A 28000-nucleotide genomic window follows, 5' to 3' on the forward strand; every position below is an offset into this window, starting at 1 on the left:
ACAGTGATTGTCTTTGTGTTTTTAGCAATGTCCTCCTAAAATGTTATGTAATTTTATCATCCCTCATTGTCTGCTTGCATTTCTTTTGCCAAATTTCTGTTCCTTTCTGTTCGCGCATGTTCAAAACTTCAATTTTTAGGAAACCTTACTGTCTCTAATAGCTTCCTTTACTCTGCTTGTATACTGGCATATTCTTGGCCTTGGTGGTACCTTTTCTGATCTGCAGTATGCATGCCAGTTCTAATTTTGTGTTTTTAAACAACTCCCAAGCATTTCAGAGAGATTTGACCCCCTTGGCTTTGCTTGTTAACTTCCTTTTTATCAATCTCTTCGTTTTGGGGTGGTTTCCTCTTTTGAAGTCAGATGTGACCATATTGAGTTTTCTTAGCGATTTGCATGTATATTTAACATAATAGCTTTATGGCCACTGCTCTCAATTGGTTCGACAACACTTACATCTCATTACAGTGGTACCTCGGGTTAAGTACTTAATTCGTTCCGGAGGTCTGTTCTTAACCTGAAACTATTCTTAACCTGAAGCACCACTTTAGCTATTGGGACCTCCCACTGCCACCGCGCCGCCGGAGCACGATTTCTGTTCTCATCCCAAAGCAAAGTTCTTTACCCAAGGTACTATTTCTGGGTTAGCGGAGTCTGTAACCTGAAGCGTATGTAACCCGAGGTACCACTGTATATCAACACTGTCCTCCGAGACCAAGCACACCAGTTTGCCTATTTTGGCTCAGTAAAGAAAGGAGTTCAGAACACTCCTTCCACAGCACCCTGCCTTTTACCACACAAATTGTTTATCTCCTAGCTGGATTCACTTTCAAACTGGAGCCTGGGCTGATGAAAATGTGATATTGGAGGAATGACTTGTTAGAAGTAAGCCTTGCAGTAGTGGTGGCGATGGGAGGGTGGGCAAGATTCCATAGTCCTGAAACATGCATTTTAGAATTGGGTGCACACAAATGATTGTGGTGGACCCACACTACCATTAGTTTGTCATTTTGAAAAATATTTGAAATGATTATTAGTATTCTTTTTAGCATGGCCTACCATGTCCTAAGGTCTGTCCTTGGGTGGTGTGGGGTTCACTGCAGCTTGTGCTTCTCCCACATTATTCAAATAATGTTGGGAAGATCTGGGCCACATGGGCGGAGCTCATAATAAAAACCAGTGTGGTATAGTGGTTGGAGTGCTAACCTAGAACCTTGGAGACTAGAGTTCAAATCCCCAATCAGCCATGAAGCTCACTGGGCGACCTTGGGCAAGTCACTCAGCTTAACCTACCGCATAGGGTTATTGTGTTGTTTTGTTTTTAAAGGGTCAAGTAGCAGGTGTTGAGGAAAGGTCTGTATCTGAGAACATGGAGAACTGTTTCCAGTTAGGGTAGACAGAGATTAGATTAGATTTGGGACCTGCAGTTTAGTTCTTTAGATCTACGATTCTTTCTGAGGGTTGGTTCAACCATTGTACTTAGGAGGTCAACTGAGGGCTTGCTATCTATCATCTATCTATCTATCTATCTATCTATCTATCTATCTATCTATCTATTTATTGCTTGCTTGCTTGCCTGCTTGCTTGCTTGCTGTAACAGTGCAAAGCTTCTTGGAGCAGCTTTAAGCCATCGTGCCTTAAGTAAAAACACTTTGAAAATTCTTCAGCAAGTGTGTAACTGTATGTACAAATGGGCAATGTACGTATGGAAAATGGCATATACATAGTACTGGTATATACATAGTACATAGTATTGTGCCTTATGCCACCTGTGGGGCATAATAACTGGGTACGTGGTATCCTGTGCCATTCTGAAATAGCCATCAGTACATGGGATCGGTCATCTATTTGTTCATTAAATGCCCTTTGTACATACCATTACATGGAAAGCAGCATGCAGTAACTTTCTGTACCATTTTTATAGTGTTTAAAGTACACGGAAGAGGTGCAATGGGATGAAATAAGTGTTAAAATAAGAAAAAACAACCCAAAGGAGAGGGTAGGCCTTGGTTCACCTCGTAAGTACTCTGCATTGTGTATGTGTTCTGAGAATGTTTTAAATACCCTTTTAAAGGATTTCTCCAGAGTTAACCTTTAAAAATCCACACAAGAATGAGGTAGGATGCACTTTAAAATGTCCATGTGTAGTACTAGGATAAGTGCAACTGTGGCCGCATCCGCACTATACATTTAAAGGAGTGTCATACCACTTTAAGGGGTTGTGTCTTCCTCCAAAGGATCCTGGGAAGTCTAGTTAGCTAAGGACGCTGAGTGTTCTTAAGAGATCCTTATTCCCCTCAAAGATTGTTAAACCACTCTGGGAATTGTTGCTGTGTGAGGCAACTAGGAGCAATGACATAGCTGTCAACTTTTCCCTTTTCTTGCAAGGAATCCTATTTGGAATAAGGGAATTTCCCTTAAAAAAAGGGAAAAGTTGACAGCTATGAGCAATGATTTTAAAACTATAAAAAATTAAAATGATCTGTATTAAAACACTGTGTAAAACACAATATAAAATAGCAGTCAACAATTAACAGAAGCTGCCCCATCAAAATACAAAATACTAAAACTTTGTTTTTTACAGTTTCTATTATTTGGCTTCGCTAAAGAATTACAGAACTATGCTCAACTTGCAGAAAATGCAATGTAGCTTCAGGCACTGACAATGTTTACTCAGAAGTAAGTCCTGCTATGTTCAGTCGAGCTCAGAGTCCTGAGTAAGTATACTCTGCAGCCTGTGCTAGGATCTTCTATGTAGCCAGTCCAATTACTGGTTAACAAAGCACATCATGCATCTTGCACTGTGTGGCCAAAGTGCAGCAATAATAATTAAAAAGAGCACCAAGTCAGAGGTATCTTTAAAACAAGGGATGAATTTACGTAATGCAGCCAGATGGCTTGAGAATGTGAGTCATAGAATCCAGGGAAAGTGCCCCTTTGACACTAACAAGCCAAATGAGTCATATTCTGAGATGGGGGAGAAACTTGATTCAGATCACATTTAAAGGCAAATCTAGTGAATTTGTGAAACAAAATAGTCATGGTTCAAAAATTTGCACTTCTCAGAGTTTTGCAATGTACTTGTTTGCCAAGTGATGTGTATTTTTTTCTCTCCATATACTGGGGACAAGTGTGCATAAAATGCATATATTAGTTTTAAAAAATGAACTTTCTTTTATTGGGAGAAATAGCTTTGCATCAATCTGTATTGGGCAAAATGGAAAACAGTACAAAGTGCATATTAGGGGGACTTTAAAAAAACCACTTGCAAACTATTGAGAACTGAAGTTTGGAAAACTGAAAGATATAAAAAATGACAAATTTGTCTATCCCTAGTCATGTACCAATGAGGAGACTGGCCCTAATCACTTTGATCTAGAGTCAGGGATGTTTTCTTTGTATCCCTAAATAATCTCTCAGGGCACATGTTTATACATTCAGCAGAATCAAGTTGAAAAGGTTTCCTGGGCTGTACAACAATAGGAGCGGGAGCACATTATATATTCCCCTTCATGTATTTCCCTTCATGTACAAAGCTAGCATGTAAGGGAGAATTAAGTCTCAAAACCTAGGAGTGTTCACCCTGGTACACCATTTTTCTGGGCAGCTTTGGCAGTGTGAAGTAGTAAAGGTAAAGGTGACCCCTGACCATTAGGTCCAGTCGTGGCTGACTCTGGGGTTGCGGTGCTCATCTCGCTTTATTGGCCAAGGGAGCCAGTGTACAGCTTCTGGGTCAAGTGGCCAGCATGACTAAGCCTCTTCTGGCGAACCAGAGCAGTGCACAGAAACGCCGTTTACCTTCCCGCTGGAGTGGTACCTATTTATCTACTTGCACTTTGACGTGCTTTCAAACTGCTAGGTTGGCAGGAGCAGGGACCGAGCAACGGGAGCTCATCCTGTCGCAGGGATTTGAACCGCCGACCTTCTGCTCGGCAAGTCCTAGGCTCTGTGGTTTAATAGTACAGTCCCAGAAAAGCTTTACTGTTTGATTCAGCTAAAGGTACCAACTATTCTTCACCTTTTAATTCAATATGCTAATGTAATATTATGCAATATGCAATTCTTGTACAAAGGTATTTACACCTTGAAAGTAGAAGGTGAAGAAGTGAATATATACTGCAGCTTCTATATAATTCAGTTGATAAGATGGTTTAATGTGTGTACATATGACTGGCTTACTATTCATTCAAAATAGTCTCTACAGATCTCAGTTTGTAATATATAATATCCTAGCCTATAGATTTTGTGCTGCATGGGAAGATCCATGATGTTGTTTTTAACATGCCTGACTCTGCAACAACTCTAACTCAACTCTGAGTGGGAAACAGTGTACGTATATAGACTTGAGGCCTAGGCTTTCTTTCCTACTCTGAGGATTAATCTGCAGCTGGGTAAAAGCCGTATGCAGAACAGATTAGGTCAGTCAGCAATTAAATGAGAGTGCTTATACTACCGTTGGCATGCAGTAAAAAAACCAAACACACACAACCATGAGTTTCAAGGACAAAAAAATCACCATGGTTTCTCCTTAAAGGTTAAAGAAATTCATAAATGCTGCACATATGAGCTTTGGGTTTCTTGGATCAAAAGGAAACAGATGCTGTCACAGCTGGCTAAATATAGTGCACCCCTGCATTGTCTTCAGGCTGCTATTGGTAGCATCTAAATTACATGAGCCGATAGAAAGAGGCTGTACCTCTCAGATGAAGCTGCGACTGAAATAAACAGCTCTTTCCCTCAAAGGAGCATTGGAAGCTGGAGGCCTCATCCCAAATTCGGCATCTGAATCTATACTGCTCACATTAATTTTTGCTAAATTGAAAGGACATTTGTATATAAATCAGAAACATGATAGGAAAGGCCAAACACTTCAATGCAAAATTGTGGAATAAACCTACCTATAGCATCAAATAGTGGCAGTAATGTCACATCACTGTCTCAGCAACATTGTGACAAGCACACAGTTCAACCAATCTCCCTTCACTCCTTTGGGCAGCCTTAGTTTTGATAATTCAGATTTGAAAGCAGAAATAATGTGACATAAATGTGAGGTGATTTGTAATGTAGATTTAAAAGTATTTTCCCCTAAAGGAGAAGATTATGTTCAGTTTTGCAATATCACTCTGATACAATTATGAAGGTCAAGTATCCTCAAATACTGGATACTTTTCATACACACACTGAAAGGAAGTAGAGGTCTGTTTATTTACTGTAGACCACAAGCTTCCATAAATATTTTAATGGGGAGACATCCCATTTCTTTTTGCTATTATCAATATTATCAGATAACATAACATTAAACATTAGGACTGCAATCCTATATACAATGACCTGGGAATCAGTCCCATTGAGCTCAGTAAGGCTTGCTTCTGAGTAGACATGACTAGGGTTGCACTGTAAATATATACATTGGTATTTGAAGAAAGCCTTGGTAATACAGTCATACTGTAAGACATACTGCATTCACAGCTATGAACTAACGAATTTGGCATCCTAATTTGTGCTTCAAATAAGAAGGAGATTTCATACAAAGTCTATCCCTTAGCATATTATATAACTGCATTTATTTTTAAACATGGCTTGTTTGCATTGAAGATGCACGATGCAATTTTAAAATGGTTACTCAGCAGAATAGACTGTAAATAGTACCACATAAATGACTCAAGCATCATATGTTTATAACACTGTACATGTTCCTAGTTATAGGTTTTCCTTACCTTTATTTTCAGATTCTTTCATCCTCCCTTCCCTCTCCTTGCTGCAGCTCAGCAGGAAGGAAAAAAAACCCAGCTGATTTCTGAAACGCTGACTTTTGATTTGTCATTCACAGCCAGTCATAGGTCACGAAGGCTACGTTCCTCAGTCCGAGGCAGTGATGTGGTGATAATTTGTATGAAAACGGTGTATAACGCTGGGTTATAGTTCGGATTATACAAAATCAGAGGAAGGATGAGGATGCAAGAAGACATAGCATATTTTATAAAATCTGGCATGGAACAGAGGATCTGGAGTCAAAATGTTTTTCCTCATTTCATTTCTACAGGCAATGTTTGTTCTTTTTTTTAAAGATCCATATCTTTCTGTTACTTTTTTCCAACAAGAAAAACAGCTAAAAGGTGTTCTTTGTGAAGCTAATGCTCATAATTCACATGTTATGATAGATTCTAGCATGAAACCTAGAATCTGTGCGGTTTAGAAATCTGGATAGTTAATTCCCACATTTAGATATTTTTGTCTTGAGAATTCATTCCAGAGTTTATCAGAATGCAGTTTCCTCCTTGTAATAAATACCCAAATTATATATATAAAAAATGAAATAAACATATATAAAGTATACTGAGAGGAGAATAAATTATACTGACCTGTGTCATATAAATCTGTAAGCGGCTTTGATGTTTTATAGAATGTAAAGTATGAGATTGTTTATAAAATTCTATTCTTTCTGCCATGGTATAACCTTACTAAAGAAAAAACATGCCTGCACCAAACTGTTTATTTCCATGGAGCAATTTCTTCTGGACCTCTGTTTTAGAACCAGCTCCAATTTAGCATTGGTTGGTCTGCAGCTATTAACACAAATAATGGATGGACAGGCACCACTTTTCACTGTGAAAAAAGTGAGTTCACTCTGTTTTCTTCATTGCAGCTGCTTCTCTCTCATAGGGCAATCCTATATGTGTGTACTCAGAAATAAGTCCTAGTAGGTGACTCCCATTTAAGTGTATGTTTATAAATGCAGCCCTATTGTCTTATAAATTATTCTGGATTGGGGAAATTAACCAGCCCGGATATAATCATAGAATTGTATAGTTGGAAGAGACCACGAGGATCATCTAGTCCAATTCCCAGCAATGCAGGAATCTCAACACATGGTATCTCATCCAATTTGAAACCATGCTGGACCCTGCTTAGCTGTGCAAGTTTGCTTGCAATTTTATTATTACACCAAGCTTCTGGTCTAGTCAATTTGTAGTTGAGGTTTAGCAACTTTCCCTCTTTTTAAAGGGCTTGCTATATCTTGTTTTACACCTATTCTTTCACATACAGAAGTCTTTTAAAACAGTCTCAAAGTTGTGCCAGATACAGAAATTAGGATTTAAGTGTTGTATGTACCCAACCCATAAATCAAATATACTCAGACCTTCAGCTAGCTAGATTCTGGGGCAGAGTTGGAGGACTCTTAGTGAACAGTCCTAGAGAGGAATACTCAGGGCCTTGGAGCTTTCCTGCTGGGTGGGGAACTGCCTCTCAAATCTTGTTCTAAGTGCAATTGTCCCATTTAGACTTTTCTTTTTCTCCCTTCATTCTGCTCAAGTTCTCTATGTTTGCTTTTCCTCTTGACCACATAGTATTTTCAGGAATACAACACAAGCAGCCTGCCACAGCATGCATATTTTTGCAATATATAGCATGCTGTTACATGTCAGAGATACTATCGAATAGCTGCCAGTCATAGTCACACTAAAATGTAAACATGCCTATATATTTTAAAGCTACATTTATATCCCACCTTTCTTATAAGGACCTCAAGGCAGCATATGTTGTTGTTCTCAGGTGAGCGTTGTGGCAAAGTGAGGATTTGAATTCCAGTTTTTCCCCAGCCTTAGTTCAGTAACTATTACACCACACTGGCTCTCACTAGCTTAGATCACATTAATGGGGACTAGTGTCAGTCTTTACCATTCAGAGATTTTAGTGCTACAAAAATCCAGACCTTGCTGCAAAACCATGCCAAATTGGGCAGGATTCAACTAAGTTGTTGCATGCATGGAACAAGGTCTACTCATGGAATGCATTTTCAAATAGAAACGGGATAATAAATGGCAACCCAGTACAAAGGTTAAAATGGATTTGTTTTGAGCTGTTTTGAGCTGTTGAGTTTTTTGTTTGTTTGTTTGTTTGTTTGTTTGCTTGTTTGTTTGTTTGTTTTGAGCTGTTTTGAGCTGTTTGAGAGCTAGTGTGGTATAGTGGTTAAGAGCGGTGGACTCGTAATCTGGTGAACTGGGTTCGATTCCCCACTCCTCCACATGCAGCTGCTGGGTGATCTTGGGCTAGCCACACTTCTCTGAAGTCTCTCAGCCTCACTCACCTCACAGAGTCTTTGTTGTGGGGGAGGAAGAGAAAAGGAAGTTGTTAGCCGCTTTGAGACTCCTTAGGGTAGTGATAAAGCGGGATATCAAATCCAAACTCTTCTTCTTCTTCTCTTCTTCTGTGACAGGTTTACTTGCCCACATCAAAATTCTGCCCCTTTAATAATAATAATAAAAGACCAAAAGACTTGTATTAAAGGCACCTGCACCTGTAGCAATTGTACTACTCTTCTGTTCTTCTGGGGGGAAAGGCAAATATTCTGTTGGTCTGAGAAAAGTTTTTAAAAACCCACAAGGGAAATGTAGGATGACATGCAATAGATGATAGCATTGTGTGGATGCCCCATAAAAAGTGAATAAGTTAAGCATAACATTAAATATCCCATGTACTATATAATCATTAACATACATGATGTGTTTCAGAGCACAAGAGGACAGATCCCTCCCTGAGGAGCTTATACAGGAATAGTGTAAAAACATTGCATATTTTACACAGGTCTACACATATGACTAGTAACACAGATGCCATGTGTTGCTGTCCCAACCAAGCATACAACGAACTGACTTCGTGAATCACATGCTGCATTTTTTTTTGAAAGACAAAGACCAATGTAACATAATGTGATGTAGACCTTGGCTTCCCCTGCTGAGCCATAAGAAAAAGAAAATGGGTTGTAAATTTTAAGACATAATTTATTCATGGTCATTAAATTAAATGAGTCTACTCAGAGTAGGAAAAATGTTGGATGCAATCCAATAGGTTTGTTCTTATGACAGGTGATCTACTGATAGATATTTTATGATGGATTGGCATGGATTTTTGTCCTCTAATCTTAGTGACAACACTAATTTGTCCTGGCTGACCTTCTTTCTGTTGACTACTTATCTTTCCATCTTAGTGTTCTTCACTTGTAAAATAAGAGTAATGGTTGGTTTCCTTTGACTAGGTCTTTTTGCAGCTCTGTTGGCCTGTTGTAGAGCTTTGTGTTAGCATCCCTGATCTGTATTAAAAACTCAGGTGAATATTTGTCCTTGAACTTGCAGCTTATCCCAGGGAATGGGTTATGGGATGCACAAGATTATTGACTCCACCCAAGCCCCAATTTTGCATCCAACTCTGTATGCAGATTCTTCTTGCACTGCTTTGCACCTTACTTCAGTTGGTGAATGTGGGGTTATAGTAAAACACAGTCCATTCCACAAGCCTGATGTTCACCCCTATGCAAGGGCTACTTAATTACCCTACAAGAAAACTAGATGGGATGATGCATATCGTGGTATTTGAGGCCCAGATTTTATTGATCTTTATCTCACTCATTTTCATCAAGGAGGCATAGATGTCCCTCTCATAGTCTAACAAGGCAGTGAGAGTCTGGGTTAAGTCTATGTGCCTAACCTAGATCAATCCATGACTTGGAGAGGATTTGAGCTGAAGTCTCCTTAGTTAGTCTAACACTATCCCCTGCAGGGACACGGGTGGCACTGTGGGTAAAACCTCAGCGCCTAAGACTTGCCGATCGCATGGTCGGTGGTTCAAATCCCCGCGGCGGGGTGCGCTCCCGTCGTTTGGTCCCAGCGCCTGCCAACCTAGCAGTTCGAAAGCACTCCTGGGTGCAAGTAGATAAATAGGGACTGCTTACCAGCGGGAAGGTAAACGGCATTCCGTGTGCTGCGCTGGCTCGCCAGATGCAGCTTGTCACACTGGCCACGTGACCCGGAAGTGTCTGCGGACAGCGCTGGCTCCCGGCCTATAGAGTGAGATGAGCACACAACCCTAGAGTCTGGCAAGACTGGCCCGTACGGGCAGGGGTACCTTTACCTTTACCTTTATCCCCTGCAGCATATTGGCTCTTGGCTCTCTAAGAGACATATATTGGGTTACTCTGAAGTCAGAGGTAATTTTAATAAAACGTGTTGGAGGCTACAGTAAATGCCTCTATGGATCTCATGCGAAAGGCAATGCATATAGGCTACATTATCAGAGCCTTTTGGACACAGAACAATATGATAGAAGGGGAGAATGGCCATATAGCATGAGAAGTTAGGACCCTTTAATACACATATTATGCTTTGGGGCCTCCTAAATAGAGCCAGATCTTTGTGGAGGTGGGTTTGTCCAATAAATAAGAGATTCAAATCAGTTTTAATTGCCAAGCCTGAGTGTGCTGGGGGTATGATTGAATCCCACCTGAAAATAGTGAGTCTAGAAGCAGCCCCAGTGTAACAGAGTTCTTCATTCTAAATGTCTAAGCCCACAAACAAAATCCGATTTATGTAATAGCTCTGCAGAAATGTCTTTCCTCTAATCTATCACTTAGAACAAATATAATCCTCTTGTTAAATGCGGGTTTCCAGCACTTTATTTTTATTCCAGTTTTCCTCATAGTTGCATCCATGACTGTAATGTATATTTAAACAGAGCAAAAAAAAATTCAGCTAATTAAAGCTGCGCTGTTGGGCACATGATTTAGGACACAGGGCAGAATCCAACACTGCAAGAGTGCAACAGAATGCTTTCCTCTCCTCTCAGCAAAGGGTCCCCCCTCAACCTCCTGGAGCAGATCTTGAGGGTATGTAGGAGCTACAGAAGAGAATAGATGAAGGTGAAGTTCTGTTCCAAGACAAGTCAGTTCCACTTATGCATGAACCAATTTGGATTCAACCAGCAATAAATAGTGGTCAAAGCTTAGCATTTTGCATAGGACTGGGAAGGAGGAGATTGGACATTAATTCAATCCAGAGGGAAGGGAGAGGATTGTCCTACTCAGATTTCTAGCAACAATTGCCACCTCCAATGGCTTATCGTGTAGGGCATGGAGAAGCAAGCAGGAAATGCAAGACCCAGCACTGGAACTGGGGTAATTTCCCCGCTCATCTTAACTTACTGGTAGAGCCCATGATTTGCATGCAAATCAGTCCTGGCTTCAGGCCCTTGCATCTCCAGTGAGGATTGGAGAAAGCTTTTGACTGAAATGCTAAAGAGCTGGTGGTCAACATAGACCAGGGTGAACAAATGGCAGATTGGGATCTACTGGTAGAACTGTGGGTGATTTGCAGTAGATAGCAAGAGTTCAACTCCCAACTGTTTAATAACAGCAAGAGCAAAACCATTCCACCGAAATAAGGCTGCCGAAATGAAGAAAGCTAACCAGAAGTGGTCTTGATATGAAAGGACTGAGAGCTCAGTTCAGTTCTGGGACTGAAAACAAAATTCTAAGCCCAGAATATGCTCAGGGGTGGCCTGCTGGTTAATTCTAATGGTGTGCCTTTTGCATGTGGCTCTGGATTGGTTCATCTTCGAATTCTAGTCAAAAACAAAGAAGATCCCACAAGCTTGAAAATCAACTATTCGTGGTCAAAACTCTGTTTATGCACAGTCCGTCCCTGCCTCACTGCTTTCTCTCACTCACACACTCAAAGTGCAGATTACCTCATTAGCTCACATCTCTTAAGTAATTTATGGTGCTATACACCACATGGGGGGGTGTAAGCTACAGGTTTGTTTTTTTTAACATATGCATAGTTAATCAATTGCTTATGAAGATGCTAGACTTGCATACAATGAAGTCTCCTCCTGGGTGAAATGAGATAAAGCCAACAACGAACAGCAAGCCTGGTGCTGCAAGCCCCCTCCTCTACCCTCTAGAGCAGTTGTAGGGAACCTTTGGCCCTCCAGTTGTTGTTGAACTACAACTCCAGTAATCCCTGCCCATTGGCCATGCTTACTGGGGCTGCTTATCATGTGTGTGTGGAAATGGAACATCACACCACATTATGTTACTGCATACCACAGGAAAAACAGAAGTATGAACTCAACTCAGGATTGCTGTTTTTGGCAGACGTCCTGTGTTCTTTGTTCTGCTTATTTCCTCCCTTGCAGTACTATGCATGAAGGTAATAGGTTTTTTTAACTTATCAAATACCACAAATTTAGAAAACTTGGATCTTCCCCTTTCATAATATAGAAGGGTGGAATCATCTTTATAATTTACAGAATTGGGTTTCACCAACAAATGTAGGTAATGGAATGAAACACATCTGAGAAGATGCAGAGTAAGTTCAAAATAACTTTATTTACAAATATCAAATGGTTAGGATTAGCTGTAGGAATAGCTGTAGGATTTTCTTGCGGGGGGGAGAGACTATCCAAAACAAACAAACAAAACCCCACCTCCCTCAATTACAGTAATACAAAGACTGTTCCCTAGAACAACTAAGTACAGAACTCCCTCCCAACATACTCTCATTAGTACAAAACAGAACCATAACTTTAGAAAATACATCAGATTCACAGTAAAGTGCCAACATCATGAGGTGAAAATTGTGGTGCATTACAGAAGACTGTGATTCTGAGGAAAAGCTAAAAACCAAAGCAATAGAGAACATAGTATCTGGGTAGCTTCTAAATGGAGCGCTTTGGAAAGTACTCAGAGCAGCAACAATAATGTATTTTGACCCTGGAATAATTTCTACAAATTCTATAAAATTCACCTAGCAATATATTTTAATAATTAGACCACTCTTGGTTTGAATATGAAATTAATGAATATGTAAAGTGAATCCATCACTTTGAACAAGTCAAATTTCTCAGAGCTGTTACATCCGAGTCAAAAGAGCACACCCAAGCTCCTCTATCTCCACACACTTGGCTCCCCCAGTTTCACATTTCCAGCTCTACCCTGGCTTATTTATAAAGGACTCAAAAATAAACCTTACTTAAAATTAAAAAAGCACAAACTGAGCTCTGCCAAAGGGCTTTACAACCTTGAAATAAAAACACAGAATAACAGAAGTGGATGGATTCTTTGTTATCTTTCTGCAGTTCTTTCCCATCACTCTAAGGCCAAACAACATTTGTTGTTTACATAGTTACAGTCTGGAAGCAGCCCAAGTCTCATACTCAATATATTCTGCTCACATAGGCCAGTTGCTCTTAATGCATAGATATACAAGCAGGTAAGAAAGGTTGGGGTGCTGAGCAAGCAACCTCCACCATGTTGTATTAAAATCCAATGTTGCATTAGAGGAAGACAGCAGAGTGCAAGATTCCTTGGCCAGTTTGGGGTTCCCTTCTTTCACTGCAGCCCCAAATGATAAGGCCCAGAATGTGTGGTCAGTCCCCACCCCCCTGCACAACTCTTTGGCAAGGACTTTTGTTGTGTCTACAGGGGAGAGCAGGTGAAAGAAGGGGATCCATGACAAACATGACTTCTGCTTCTGCAACCCTGGAGACAGCCCATGGTGAAGAAAAACATGATAAAATATAGAACTCAGTCAAGACATGAATCAAACATATATATATATATATATATATATATATATATATATATATATACTGTCTAAGTGGGGTATAAGTCTTCTCTCACCTGCCACAGGCTGAACAAACAAAGAAGCCCCATAGAAGGCAGCCATACCTTCCTGCCCCCTTGAAGCTAGAGTGCTTTGAGTTTCAGTGAATGAAGGTATCTCCCAATGTCCCTCCCATCACTTAAAGACACCTTCAGGAGATGGTTAGATGGTTTACTCAAAGAAGCTTCTCCTTGGAAGCCAGGGACCCATCTCCCTGGTTATTCTAGATATTGCTTTTTGTATAAAAATGAAGATCTAATAAAAAATACAAAAGTGCATTTTATCACTGGTGTCCAATTCTTTGTGTAAACATACATTTATTACACATTTAATTATGTGCACCACATGGAAAAATCCCTGTAAAAAAAATTTAACATTATCACAATTCATGGACATCTGAGCCTTCTCTATGTAATTGATGGCCTCATGTATACCTGGCCCACTCAGAAGCAGTCACAGTGAGAGGTAATGGATTTTTTGTTAAACTCTTTGGATTCTTTGTTATTAGCTTAAAATGTGCTCATCATTGTAGCCAATTACAGGGATACGTAAACCCTTCACCTTCTTTCTGGAAACTCCCTGCATTAGATGTTATAGAGTTGCAGTGCTGGGGTCCTCCTTACATAGAATCAAAAATTGTAGAGCTGGAAGGGACCCTGAGGGTTGTCTTAGTCCAACCCCATGCAGGACAGGAGTATGCCACTGTCCCTTATGGGGGTCAAACTTGCACCCTTGGTGTTATCAGCTCCACATGAGCCATCTCAGGAGACAGTTGACCTTCAGAAGACCTTTATTCTTTCTAAAGCACAAATATAGTAGTTGCTTCATCTACATTGAATGTCCAGATTGTCTTGATAAAAGTGCAAAAAAGAAAAAAGCAGCAATGCTAGAGTCTAGTTCCTGGGATGCATCTTTGTATACGGAATGCTTTTTTGGGTACCGGCAGAGCCAGATGACAGCTTGCCATTCCCTGTCACTTTGTTCTACAACAGTTGAAAAGCTCAGGCTGCATTCAGATAGCATGCTCCTCCTTCTCAAAAGGAAATACTTATCATGGACAGAGTCTTGTCTGTTAGGATGTGGATGTTCAGGGAAAGTGCCTTATCCACACTTTACATCCAAGTGTAGAAAAGACAACTGAGAACAGCCAACATTTCCACTGCACCAGAGGGGGATTTAGGGGAGCGTAACTAGTTTGGTCACAATGGGCGCTGCAGCTATGAATTAGAGTGGAGCAAGAGAAGCAAGGGGTGCCAAATTTTGGCGTCACACAGGGTGCCACTGAAATTTGAGACCCCCAAGGTTCACCATGGTTAAGACATTGCGAAGTATTATACCTATGCTGCCAGGGCTTAGTGGGTTCAAACAGTTATGCAAACAGCAATTGGGTAGAACAAACTCTAATGTAGGTGTAAAATGGCATTAAGCTGTAGTCTTGCACTGCTGGTGTTAAAATGTTATTTCATTTGGTTTGGCAGGTAATGCAGTAGCCCATTCTCAAATACTATAAAGCTTCTTGTATAATACGCTAGCCAGTGGGGAGGGGGGGGAGCTTAAACAACATAATTTTATCATCAAACTAGCATAGGTCTCTTGGTGGTGGGGACTATAAAGCATAATTCAGAATAATTTCTCCCCTAAATACATTCCCCCCGCATTTTATATAAAATAAGGCAACTTGAGGACACTCAGATCAAGTTATAGTTTCTGTCAAATATCATGCATCAAAATTACAGTATTTGCTTCCAGTTTAGGAAAGCTGCTATATGAACTCTGGATATAGGAAAAAAATACACAAAAATGGGTATGCGGCGTGCGCACGCGCACACACACACATCTCTATACATTTAAGAATTGTGGAAAACTCCCAGTTTTTTTTGTTTTGTCCATTTAAAGATAAACTACTTTTTGATTCTGGGGTAGAGATGGGTAAGACCTGCAGGACTTCCCAGTCTGGTCCACTGGCCTTTCCCCAGCAGTGTTTCCTCCACTCCTGAGCTATAATCTCTGACCAGCTGAACAAGGCATGGGAAGAGTGTGTGTGGGGGGGGGGAGTTCAACCACAGCCAGTGCTGCTGACTGGAGATCAAGCTCAGGAGCAGGAAAGACGGGGCATGCTTGAGATCACTGCTGATCTGCCCATGAACAAACAGATTACATTTCTTTGCCATGTGGTACAAAAGGAAGTCTGCTTTACTTCAATGCTGTGTAGCATGAAAACAATCTGTTCACGGAAAAGTATCACACTCTTTCTCTATGGACAGCAGCCTACATTTTTGTGCTCCTCACATTAATAGGAGACACACACACACTTTAACCAATAGCCTTTGACTATTTCATATACTACAGCAGGGGTATCTAACATGGTGCCTTCCAGATGTTTAGCTACAACTCCAGAGAGCCCCAGAGAGCATTGCCGATGGTGAGGGTTGATGGGAGTTGGAGTGCAGCAAACTCTGGAGGGCACCACATTGGCTATGCCTGTACTACAAGAAAGGAAATAGAAAAGTGGAAACAAAGTTAATTTGCACTTACATCCTATTGATTTCAGTGGGATACAAGTTACTCATCACTAACATATCACACTGAATTCAACAGGTCTTAAGTGCAAGTTATTTTGCTCTGGAACCAATCCAACACGCAGGAAAGTGAGGAGAAAAGTTAAAGCACATTTGATTTGATTTGATTGATCTGCAACAGTAGCTTTAAGACTGGTCTGGAGAACTCTGGCATTCCTTGCTACAAGTTTTACAGTGAGGAGATCTTATAATGGCAGACCACCTTTCCCATCACTACTGATCTGATTAAATGCTCGCTCTAAGGGAGTGTGTTGGAAATACTCTAGGGTACCATCTCCATTTTGCATGGATCAACACCAAGAACCGTGAATTATGGCTGGCCCATGCATGTACTGCAAGAGCCAAATCATAAGCTAAAATATAACCTAGAATCCTATGTTATGTTCAGGGAATCCTGGAAGTAACAGAAGTAACAGGCATGCAGAAACTGGTTCTTTGAGGAAAGAAAGTTTTGAAACAATTGCTCTGGAAAAATCAAGTGTTTCTGTTCAGTTATTTGGTAGCAATCTGCTCAATGTTCAAGTCAGCTTAGCATACTTAGCAATACATTTCAAAAGCAACATTCCAAATGGCCAGCTATCAAGGAATACATGCATAGCAGACCATTTTGCTTCCATTCAGACCTGTGCTTACTTACCTTCATTTTCATTCAGATTCTAGTGAATGATGCAAAGAAGCGTTCACAGAAAAGTACATTGGAACTAAAAGACAAGATCTTAAGACTTATGTGGACAAAGACAGCTCACTTAGAGAAAAGGGAAAATTGGTTTAAAACAGGCCAAACTCACACAGGAAAGAAATGACTTCAGTTAAAGACAGGTGGTTAAAACACACAGAGAGAGACCAATTGAAGTAAAGCTATGTACACATTACCATTGAATCTGACTCTGGTTTGCTCCCACCAGCTGGGTTTGAAGCCATGCATACGTGTCATTGGCCACAACTCACATCTATTCTGTAGTTTCTTGAGAAATACAGCTGATTTGATGTGTTCCCTTCAAACCAGCTTTCATCCAATTTGAAAACTCCACTCACATCCACTATGCAATTAAGCTGAGCGGTGTACATTTGAGATAGCCATTGCACATGCATAATGACCATGCACGCACAATGAGCACTTTATAAATAGGAGCTGGTAGCGGGGTTGCAGGCATGGAAAAACTAAACAGGAAATGTGCATTGGGTAGGATATTCCTGTACCCTTTCTAGTGTGTACAGCAACATGCAAATGCAACTTCAAATGCAGTGGGAGAGAACAACCTCACTGTATTTTAACATGGCTAAAGTGTACATAGCCTAAGTCTTTGGTCCAGTACATAACTTTTTTTCCTTTTGCACATGTGAGCCTTCGCAACTGATTGTCTTTATATGAACAAGTCTAATCATCAAACCATTGACATATATTGGCAACAGTTTCCAGATTTGTGATAGTGTTTTTTCCTAGACTGTGTGGTCATGAACATTTGTCGCTTACTGTCCTGGTTCACATGTCACAATAAACCACAGTTAAACTAAAGGGCTTAAACATTTAATGTGAACACACAGCGTGCTAGTGCATACTGCCAAAATTGCAGGCATTTCACTCGTCCCCTGCTTTTGCCATTGCCCAGGAAACAAGCAATGATCTGGCTTGCCATTATGGTTTGTTTCTGTCCAAATCACAAGCCATAACCAAGATTTGCTCTTTGTTTCTTGATTGTGATTTGTTTATGGGAGGAAACAACAAGTCTCTGGTTTGGACAAAACCAGCAGTAAAAGTGCATGCCATTTCAGTGGTTAAACTATGACTTAATGTGACTTGCAAACAAGTGACTTGTGAAGCAGTTCAATATAATAGTGATCATCTGGACAGGTCATTATGTTAAATCATACGATCACTTGTCTGGGAGATAATTTGGGACAATTTTAAATGTGATAAAAAGAGAGCAGAAGCTCACTGGCAGTTAGTAACAGGCTGTAACACTGTATAATATTAAGGCTATAATAATACTATCCAAGTTGTGCAACTTTTCTTTATAAAAAAATAGACCACCTTTATATCCTAGTATACAGGATGGCCTAAATCCACACCACTGAATTACAAACTTGTTCCATAAACATTACAGCAGCATTTTTATTATATATATTCTTAAATGTTGGTATTTTCCGCAAACCAACATGTTTAAAAACAACCATAATTTCCATTCCCCATTAATTGATACTCGAACACATTTTTTGTTATTTGAACTATATAATGCATATATGCTCCACAGTGCTTCTTGCACTGCAGGTACATTTAGAGAAGTGTTTGTTTTTAAATTGCTGTGGAGTGTTAGATCAAGGAAAACAATTCCAAACATTCATGAAATGGCACATTGAATATGCAGAAGAATTAGCTGTGGCTAGATGGGACAGACAACAGGCTCTGTAAGCCTCCTAAGGTATATCTGTCTCTGCATAACAATTTAGGATTCCTTGGAAGTCCATGCACAAGTACTTAATACGCTGAGGACTAGGATTCCATATAGCATTTTCAGAGCTGTTCTTAACTATCACTATATTTCTGCAGCTATTCTCCAGTAAAACCAGGGAGACAGCTGATATATATATGCAGAGCACAGATACAGAGATACAGGACACCACAAACTTAATAGAAAATCAACTCTGGTTATATTAACTCTTGCTTGTTTTGGAAATGCTTAGTTTGCTTCTTTGGCCTGGAGTGGAGGAATTTTGCTGGACACCAGAGAATACACATAAGGCCATATTTTGTTGGTCTCTGTCCCAGAGAATGAGTGTAGGATTCCTCTGTTTCTGGAATAAAGAAATAAAAAAAAATGTAAATGAAGAATCTTTACAAACCAACCAACCCTGGTATTGCAAGTTTAGTTACGATGCAATTATTATCTTATGATAGAGTGCTGATTCATATTCCCTTTTTTAGTGTGTATACTTGTATTTGTACTTGTGACCAAGGAAGGCAATGTGTGAAATATTCCACAAGCCATGGGCACCGACAGAATAAAAGAGAAATGCATCTACATGAATGACTATTATATATAAATGGCATGTTATTTCCCACATGGAAGAGCCTTGTGTGTTTGGATTCTGTAAAAGGCACAGTGGTAGAAGACGCTGTTGTCTAAACCTCTGAAGTGGATTTGCAGATTAGAACAGGGTGCAAAAAATATGTGTGTGGACGCACAGTACCTGTACTTCCACTTTCCACCACACTCTGTTCTCTCTAAGAATAGAACCCGTGCAAGGAGATCCATGGGCTTCACCAACATATGGTAACCCTTGTGCATATGTTCTGTGTACACATAGCTATTTTCTAATACAGTGGTACCTCTGGTTGTGAACGGGATCCGTTCTGGAGGCCTGTGCACAACATGAAATAGCGCAACCCTCAGCAGCGTGTCTGTGCACGCGTGGGTCGCGATTTGCCACTTCTGCGCATGATGTTGTTTTGCGTATCTGTGCGCGCGCGAGCGGCGAAACCCGGAAGTAACCCTTTTTGGTACTTCCAGGTCGCCGCGGGACATAACCTGAAAGAACGTAACATGAAGTGGACATAACCACAGGTATGACTGTATAAGGTTGTTTGTTTGTGTGTGTGTGTGTGTGTGTGTGTAGCCAATTATGCATGCTCCAAGTTCCAAAGCTTGCACTCTCTTAAAAGTGCTTTAATTTATTTTATTTTAATGGTGGTGATCACCTTCCCAAACCAAAGACTTTGGTTTCCTAAATGATATGGAGACAAGACATCTCATTCAAACCTTAAATTTGGTTGCCCAGCTATGATTTCATTAGCCAAAGTTCAATAATATAATGTACTAATAATTAATACAGTTTAGAGGATATTAAGTTGGCCAACAAAACTGCTTCCAGAAATGTATGTGCCATGATTATGGCAGCAGAATTTTCATGAAATACAGTGGTACCTCAGGTTACATACGCTTCAGGTTACATATGCCTCAGGTTACAGACTCCGCTAACCTAGAAACAGTACCTCGGGTTAAGAACTTTGCTTCAGGATGAGAACAGAAATCGTGGTCCGGTGGCGCGGCGGTAGCAGAAGGCCCTAATAGCTGAAGTGGTGCTTCAGGTTAAGAACAGTTTCAGGTTAAGAACAGACCTCCAGAACGAATTAAGTACTTAACCCGAGGTACCACTGTAATATGAAAACTCTACTGCCATGCACATACACCGTATCTCTGTAACAATTAAATTTAGTCTTAGATGGAACTTGGGCTTCCAACTCACTTGTACAATTCCATTACAGGCTTTGCAGCATCTTTGTATTTTCTAAGCCTAGCAGCAACAGCTTCAGGTTTATCATCTTCCCGTTGGATTAATGGCTCACCAGTAACGTCATCAACCCCCTGTTAACAAGAGTGGCATGACAAATCAACATGTTAGTATTACCAAGGGATATGATTATGCTGCATTAAAAATAAAATTAACATTCAGGCAAAAAGGTGTCAAATTTTGGCCTATCTTCACAGCCTTGGTTGTGGCAAGGAACTAGGAAAACAATATAGCCAAACACTTCAGACAGACACATATGCTACTGATATGCCAAATTATACACAGCCCTCACCCAAAAGAGCCACACCCAATGTGGAAAAAATGGGAACACAGGCCAAGCCAATTGGTGAGTACACAAAAATGCTAATAGTGTTATGTAGCACCCAGTATTACAATATAGTTTTCAATGAATTTCCATGTTCCCACTGGGTTCTATTGTTTTCTGCCAGGGAAAATCTATGTACTACTTCTCATACACATAAATGGTTCCTTTTCTTTACCATTTGGCAAGCACAGATGGAACTCACCTGACCTTCCTGTTTCAAAATGGTGCATGGAAGGAATTACCGTATTTATCGCTCTATAACACGCACCAGACCGTAACACGCACGTAGTTTTTAGAGGAGGAAAACAAGAAAAAAAAATTCTAAACGAAATAGTGGATATATGATTTTTGTGGTTCATGCTGTGGCCACAGACATGTGATCTGAGAGTGAGTGTGGAGTAACCCAATGCAAAAATCCTGAGGATCCATGTGGAGCCATGCTTTGTAACCACGGAGGGGGGAAGGAAGGGGAACCATGGATCCTCTGCTCATGACTGCAGCAGATTCCCCCCCGCCACCCGCAGGCATTCGCTCCATAACACGCACAGACATTTCCCCTTACTTTCTAGGAGGAAAAAATGAGTGTTATGGTGCAAAAAAAATCGGTATTTGTGTGTCTGAGAAGCAGTGCATAGGAGAGTTCCCCTGAACGAAGACAACATCAAAAACCAATGGCAACACACTGACAACTATTAAGATAATTCACCATTTTTACTGGCGGATGAATAGTCTATGGTTTCTCTTGCCAAGTCACATTGTTTGGGCAGGACAAGTTATCTTACATGTACTTGAGGTGGGTTGAATTCCATATTATAGACTCTCCCACTCGCTGGGTGAATCCAGCGAGCACTTAGGCGGTCTTTTAGGGACTCAAATGGGATGTTCAAGCTTATCACTAGATCCAGTTCACATATTGTGTCAAGTGCTTCAGCTTGACCCAGTGTCCTTGGAAAACCTATGTGCAAAAAGAGAACAAAAATTAATAACCTGTTACAAGAGTTTGCTGTGAGTTTTGAATTCATCACCTACCTATCTACTCCCACTTGTGTTGTGACTCCAGACTTGAAACAGTATCAGGATCTCAAGTGCAACAGGCTATAGGAGCAATCACATCAGGGATTGTTCTGACTGCTGCCCCACACAACATAATATGCTAGTATTAAGCTACTTCAATTATTACATGAGCTTTCGTTGCCAAACTTGTATAGGAAGGCATTTTATGTTTGATGTTTCATTATGTTTTTGTATATGCTGGAAGCTGCCCAGAGTGGCTGGGGCATCCCAGTCAGATGGGCAGGGTACAATTATTATTATTATTAGTCAGTGTCACACCATACTAATCTAGATGGACCAATGGCCCAGCTCAGTAGAAGGCAGATATTACTCTCGGCCTGATTGATTACCATATTTGTCCCCAATTCAGACTGTCCAACAGCCCCCGAGGGGTGTTTTGCTTTGCTTTCCACCACAAGGTTTACCAAGCACTGAGCTAACAGAACAAATGGGTTTTTCTCTTTTTATAAATACACAGTGCTATCTTCTTGTACTGGCAGTCTTGACTAGATCTACACATGTTCTTTGCAACAGTGAGAATCACTGTAAGAGAGGATGGGAGTGTTAAAGATTTACTTCATGTCTTTCGTTAGGAAACAACGTGATCTTTTACAGTACTGCAAGCCATGTGCATTAGTTCCTGGAGCTCTCAACCCACACTGGTTTCTTTATGTAGATGAACAGGAACATTTCAGAACCTGCAACAAACTTATTTCTCTTTCTGAATACTGCAGTATTTCAGCAAGGACACATTTATTCAAGCTAGTGGCTGTTTAAGTCTCATGCAAGCCACCTCTTTAATATTATAGAGATATAGATCTGGAACTTGGTCAAGAAAAAAAAGGAGAAAACTACTGAATAAATCATAAGTAAGTTATAGTGAGCAAAATAGTGCATAATTTTTGGCTAGATTCCTGCCCAGAGCTTTCTCTGAAGTATAAGCAACTTAGATAGAGCTCCTTCACTTTTATATCAGATGTATGTACCTTATACCATCTCGAACTAATGCACACTTTGCACCAGCTTTCCCCAACCTGGTTCCCCCAGGATGCCTTGAACTGCAACTACTATCATCCCTGATCCATGCTGTTGTGGCTGGTGGAAACTTCTAGAGAGCATCAGGTTGGGAAAAGTTGGTTAACGCCAAGTAGCAGCTGCATTTCAAGGCAGAAAGCCTTTATTGCTTTGCTACTCAAGGTTTGTTAGTAAATAAGTCGCTGGGCAGAAAAGAAAGAGTCTTTCTCATCTGATCTGCCAACTTGGCTGTAAGTCTCCTTGTCTCTCTGTCCAGTGTGGCACTGTGGTCTAAAGTTCTAAACCACTGAGCTTCTTGGGCTTGCGATCGGAAGAGTTGGCGGTTCGAATCCATTCAACAGGGTGAGCTCCCATTGCTCGGTCCCTGCTCCTGCCAACCTAGCAGTTGGAAAGCACACCAGTGTAAGTAGGTAAATAGGTACCACTGCTGTGGGAAGGTAAACTGTGTTTGTGTGACCTCTGGCTTCCATTACGGTGTTCCATGTACCAGTAGTGGTTTAGTTATGCTGGCCTCGTGACCTGGAAAGCTGTCTGTGGACAAACGCTGGCTCCCTCGGCCTGAAGTGAGATGAACGCCACACCCCACAGTCACCTTTGACCGGACTGAACTTTCCAGGGGTCCTTTACCTTTACACCTTACTCAGTAATAGAGAGAGATGGATAGTGTTGCAGAATTTTTGTTATTATTTACAATAAGTTAAATTCAAGTATGCATGGGAAAGTACTGCTACCCTCCCCCCAGTAGTATTTGTTCTATTTTTGACCTCTATCTTCCTGCTTTAGTATGGAGGCTGGGTTAAAAAATACATATATTCAATTCTTCCCATAGTAATTTGTCATAAACTCAAGTTTCCTGAATTCAATGAAACTTGCTTTTTTAAAAGAAAATGATTTTTGGATGAAGCATCTATTTTTTAAAAAAATAATAATAATCAGGATGCAAATTAGCATAAATGAGGCATGGCTAGCAATTGTTCATAGCACACAGATGATGTTGCTATTAGCAATTTATCTTGGCTCTATGCCTTCCTTCCCACCTACCAGTTGCTACTTGCCACACGTCAGACACACAGAGAGATCACACTGTTTCATGCAACAGAAGGCCGATCCAGGAGCCTCACAGCTTAGTCATATCCCCAAGCACTGGAGGGTAGCAAGACTCCTATGTGTCATGAAGGATGGCAAAGCTAAAGCATGTGTTTTTCAGCCACTGCACAATTTCATTTCAGAAGGTCAAGACCATGCTGAAACAACAGACAGCACTACTGCTGCTTTCAATGCACAATTCAACGTGTTGGCACTTGTCTTTGAACTCCTAGATGGCTTGGGGCCTAGTTACCAGAAGGACTGTGTTGTCAAACATAGGCCTGGCCAAACCTGAACAGGACCCTGCAGGTGGGGCAGTGGAGGAAGAAGACACCCCTCCACTGCACAAGTAGACACCCCCTCAGGCTACATAGGATATCACCCATTAAACAGCAATAAAATTTCCATCTTATATTTTCAAAAATTTAAGTTCCTAGTGCTTTTGCATTCATTGGCCATAGCAGAAGTAGTTGAGAGACAGTCTAACACAGGATATGAATATAGCAGGGGTTGCCAATCAGTTGGGGTCATTGGGCAACATTCACCAAATAGCTGCCATGAGGGCATGGCATAACACAAAATAGCTGTTACATCTAAATAGCAGAAAAAGAGACAGGACCACAAAGTGCTGTGGGCATACCCTATCAATGCAGGAAAAGATACCATCTTCAACAAGAACTGCTAGGAACAGCTCTTTGTACCTCTCCTCTGTTCAGAACAAATGGGATGGTGGGTGTCCAATTGTGGCATCCAATGACACGTTGACATGTTCAAGGCTATGTGATTAGCGTAGGGTAAGCCGAGCAAACAGGCACTGAACAGGGAAAGCAAAAAGCCTTGAACATCCACACACTCTGGATTTTGAAAGGGATCTTTACAACAGTATTATTTTTTGTGGGCACCTGCTGGTACACTGGTCACACTGTGGGCATCACACTGATGACACTGGTCCCTGTGGGCATCACACTGATGACCTTAGGAAAAGATGATACCTCCTGCTTAGTATCCTGTATCTCCCATAGTATTATGATTTCCCCCCCCCAAAAGAGTAGGCCAGTATTTTTCACCTTTTTCAGGTATTGAGGTGAAAGCGGCCATTTTCTTTCTTGAAGATAATTGTGTGCCGACGCGGAAACCAATAATAGCCAGTTGCAGGACACACTGCTCTAGGCATCATCAGTAACCTCCCAATTCATTCACCGAATGAACATTTGAGGCAAAATGAAATCAAATGTGTTGGGATGTTAGGAACAGAGTAGTCCATATTAGTACTTGAAGATAATTCAGGCAAGTACGTAACTGTACTGAGCTGCCCCAAGAGAAATCCAAGGTGTCTTGGACTGTGGTCACCTTTCTTCAGTTGCTCAATAAATGCACCATTGTGAAAGAAACCCAGATATTTTCATCTCTTAGTTTCCATGTGTGGAATCATAGTTGCCAAAGGTTTAACTATGAATCCTCTGTCCTTAGAAGCTCTCAGGGTGTTCTCACCTACCTCCCCATTACACCACCAGTTGCTAAAAATACAGGAAAGGCTGTTTTCATGTTACATTACTTTTCCACAAATAGCATGTTATTTAAATCAAATTTAAAAGAGCCTGTAGAAGGAAGAAAGTGCAAAATGGTTTTTACCAGCACTTGAAATGTTTAAAGAAAAAGGGGGGGGTCACTTACCATCAAGTAACCAAGGCTGGGTCTGCATTTTTTCCAGTTCTGTTATCATTACTCGTGTGAATACATGATCTGGCACCAAAAGGCCTTTCTCAAGATACTGCTTTGCTAGTATGCCAACATCTGTTCAGGAATGAAAGAAGAAACAATAACTTGTTATTGTTCTGCTAAGATATATATATATATAATGTTCTGGACATATTCTGAATGAGTTATTCCCTCCTCTTGAACTGCTTCACTAACTCAGAAGAAAGAGGTACAAAACAGAATGCCTGGGGGAGCGGGAAAGAGCAAGAGAAAGAAAGAGGCTATGTTTGAAACCTCCATTACTGTCTACCCCAAAGCAATGCCCCCCTCCCCAATATCTCCCCATGCCCTATAGAACTACAGAGAAAACCATGCAAAGACTGGCTGGCTATTCAGTGTTCCGTGCATTTTGACACCACTAGAAAATATATATAATTTTATTATTTGTACCCCACCCATCTGGCTGGGTTTCCCCAGCCACTCTGGGTAGGTTACAGCATATCTAAAAACATCAATCCTTAAAAACTTCCCTAAACAGGGAAACATTATACCTCTCTCATCTCATTAGCATAATTCCAACTCCCAGCATTATCTGCCAGGCTAAGATGAATCCTAAGTTGCCATGTACATCAGCTTAGCCATCTTGCATCTGGCAGGCCAAAGACCAATTCTGAAGCCTTAAGGGTGGAAGTTCTCCCATGCTCAATCTATATAGCTATACCTATATCTGCAGCCATAAGGGAAGTACTTGTATGGACGTGGGGAGGGGTGGTATTAGAGATATTGCTGCAATATACTCTTGAGCAGATTACCTATTTTGCTCTGCAAATGAGCATAAAGTCAGATAATGCAGAAATTGCTGTGGAAATGCAATACAAAGGAAGCATGGGTCAGAGCCAAGGCGTAGGACAGGGGTAGCTAATCTGAGGCCTTTCCAGATGTTATTAGACTACAAATCCCATCATACCTGACCATTGGTCATGCTGCCTGGGGCTGATGGGAGGTGGAGTCCAACAGCATCTGGAGGGCCACAGATGAACCACTTCTGGTACAACAAGAAAAAGCAGGGAGCCATGGGAAGAGGGGCCAGAGGCTTCAAGAAGAAGGGCAGATTATGCATCAGCCCAAAACACAACAGCTAAGAAAATCAGGGGTGGAAGAAGCAGTGAGTTTAAATAAATATAATTGAGGAAAGTAAAAAAAACCAGTGGGGAGAATCATAGATCTAAGAGGGCTGGGAACAGTGGAGGCAAATGGGGACCCAACTTTAGAGCCACATCCTCAGTATTTAAGTTGCTAAATGGTTTAGTTTAGTTTTGAGACCTACAATCCCACACTATATCACCTGATAATTCATTTGCTTATTAACATACCTAGCTATGTTTTGAGTACAATCCACTGCATGTTTACTCAGAAGTAAATCCCACTGCCTATAAATGGGGCTTACTCCATTCTGGGTTTCATTACAGTGGTACCTCAGGTTAAGTACTTAATTCATTCCGGAGGTCCGTTCTTAACCTGAAACTGTTCTTAACCTGAAGCACCACTTTAGCTAATGGGGCCTCCCACTGCTGCTGCTGCTGCTGCCGCCGCACCACCAGAGCACAATTTCTGTTCTCATCCTGAAGCAAAGTTCTTAACATGAGGTACTATTTCTGGGTTAGCGGAGTCTGTCACCTGAAGCGTATGTAACCTGAAGCGTATGTAACCCGAGGTACCACCATTTGTCTGCAGGTAGGTGGCCACCTTTCCCCACAATTCTGGTAAGAACATAAGAACAACCTGCTGGCTCAGGGCATTGTCTCATCTAGTCCAGAGTCCTGTTCTCACTGCAGCCAACCAGGAGCCTATGGGAAATCTGCAGGCAGGATTGGAGCACACGAACATTCTCCCCTCCTGTGGCTTCCAGTAACTGGTACTCAGAAAAATTGCTGCTTCCCAATTGTGGAGGTAGAGCATGGGTAGGCAAACTAAGGCCCAGGGGCCGGATCCGGCCCAATCACCTTCTCAATCCAGCCCGCAGACAGTCCAGGAATCAGCATGTTTATACATGAGTAGAATGTGTCCTTTTATTTAAAATGCATCTCTGGGTTCTTTGTGGGGCATAGGAATTTGTTCATTTTCTTTTCTTTTCAAAATATATTCCGCCCCCCCCCCCCCAAAGGTCTGAGAGACAGTGGACCAGCCTCCTGCTGAAAAATTTTGCTGACCTCTGAGGTAGAGCATAGCCACCATGACTAGTAACCCTCAGTAGTCCTCTCCTCCATTAATTTGTCTCAACTTTTAAAGTCAGCTAGTCTGGTAGCTATCGCTGCCTCCCGTGGCATAGAGTTCCATAGTTTAATTATCTGCTGCTTGAATGGTCCTGAATAGTCTAACATTAGGCTTAACTGGATGTCCATGATTTCTAGTGTTATGAGAAAGGGATAAAAAAAAAAAACACTCTCCATGTATTCTCCGTGCTATGAATAATTTGCCATGTAAGGAAGATTCAG

The 28000-nt window shown here is 41.0% G+C and overlaps 2 protein-coding genes and 1 long non-coding RNA gene across 6 annotated transcripts in view; 1 reads left to right on the top strand and 2 right to left on the bottom strand.

Moving 5' to 3' along the window:
• The window catches only part of DNAJC6 (DnaJ heat shock protein family (Hsp40) member C6), a 55654-nt gene extending 49673 nt beyond the window's left edge, over positions 1-5981 (bottom strand). The window contains exon 1 of the mRNA XM_082227554.1: positions 5718-5981. The gene's annotated coding sequence lies outside the window, so the exon portion shown is untranslated. The remainder of the gene's footprint in view (positions 1-5717) is intronic.
• Positions 1-28000, top strand: part of LOC309534981 — a 131822-nt gene that overhangs the window by 51769 nt on the left and 52053 nt on the right. The gene's annotated exons all lie outside the window — the stretch shown is intronic.
• AK4 (adenylate kinase 4) overlaps positions 13802-28000 on the bottom strand; it is a 35260-nt gene continuing 21061 nt past the window's right edge. For all 4 annotated transcript variants that reach the window (XM_082227614.1, XM_082227613.1, XM_082227615.1 and 1 more), the window contains exons 3-6: positions 25482-25601; positions 21416-21588; positions 20264-20382; positions 13802-18811 (exon numbers count right to left, since the gene is read on the bottom strand). In XM_082227614.1, coding sequence (XP_082083740.1) covers positions 18697-18811; positions 20264-20382; positions 21416-21588; positions 25482-25601 — 527 coding nt within the window. In that variant the 3' untranslated portion in view covers positions 13802-18696. The remainder of the gene's footprint in view (positions 18812-20263; positions 20383-21415; positions 21589-25481; positions 25602-28000) is intronic.

Source organism: Podarcis vaucheri, assembly GCF_965113315.1.
Source record: "Podarcis vaucheri genome assembly, chromosome: 6".
NCBI classification, from domain to species: Eukaryota; Metazoa; Chordata; class Lepidosauria; order Squamata; family Lacertidae; genus Podarcis; species Podarcis vaucheri.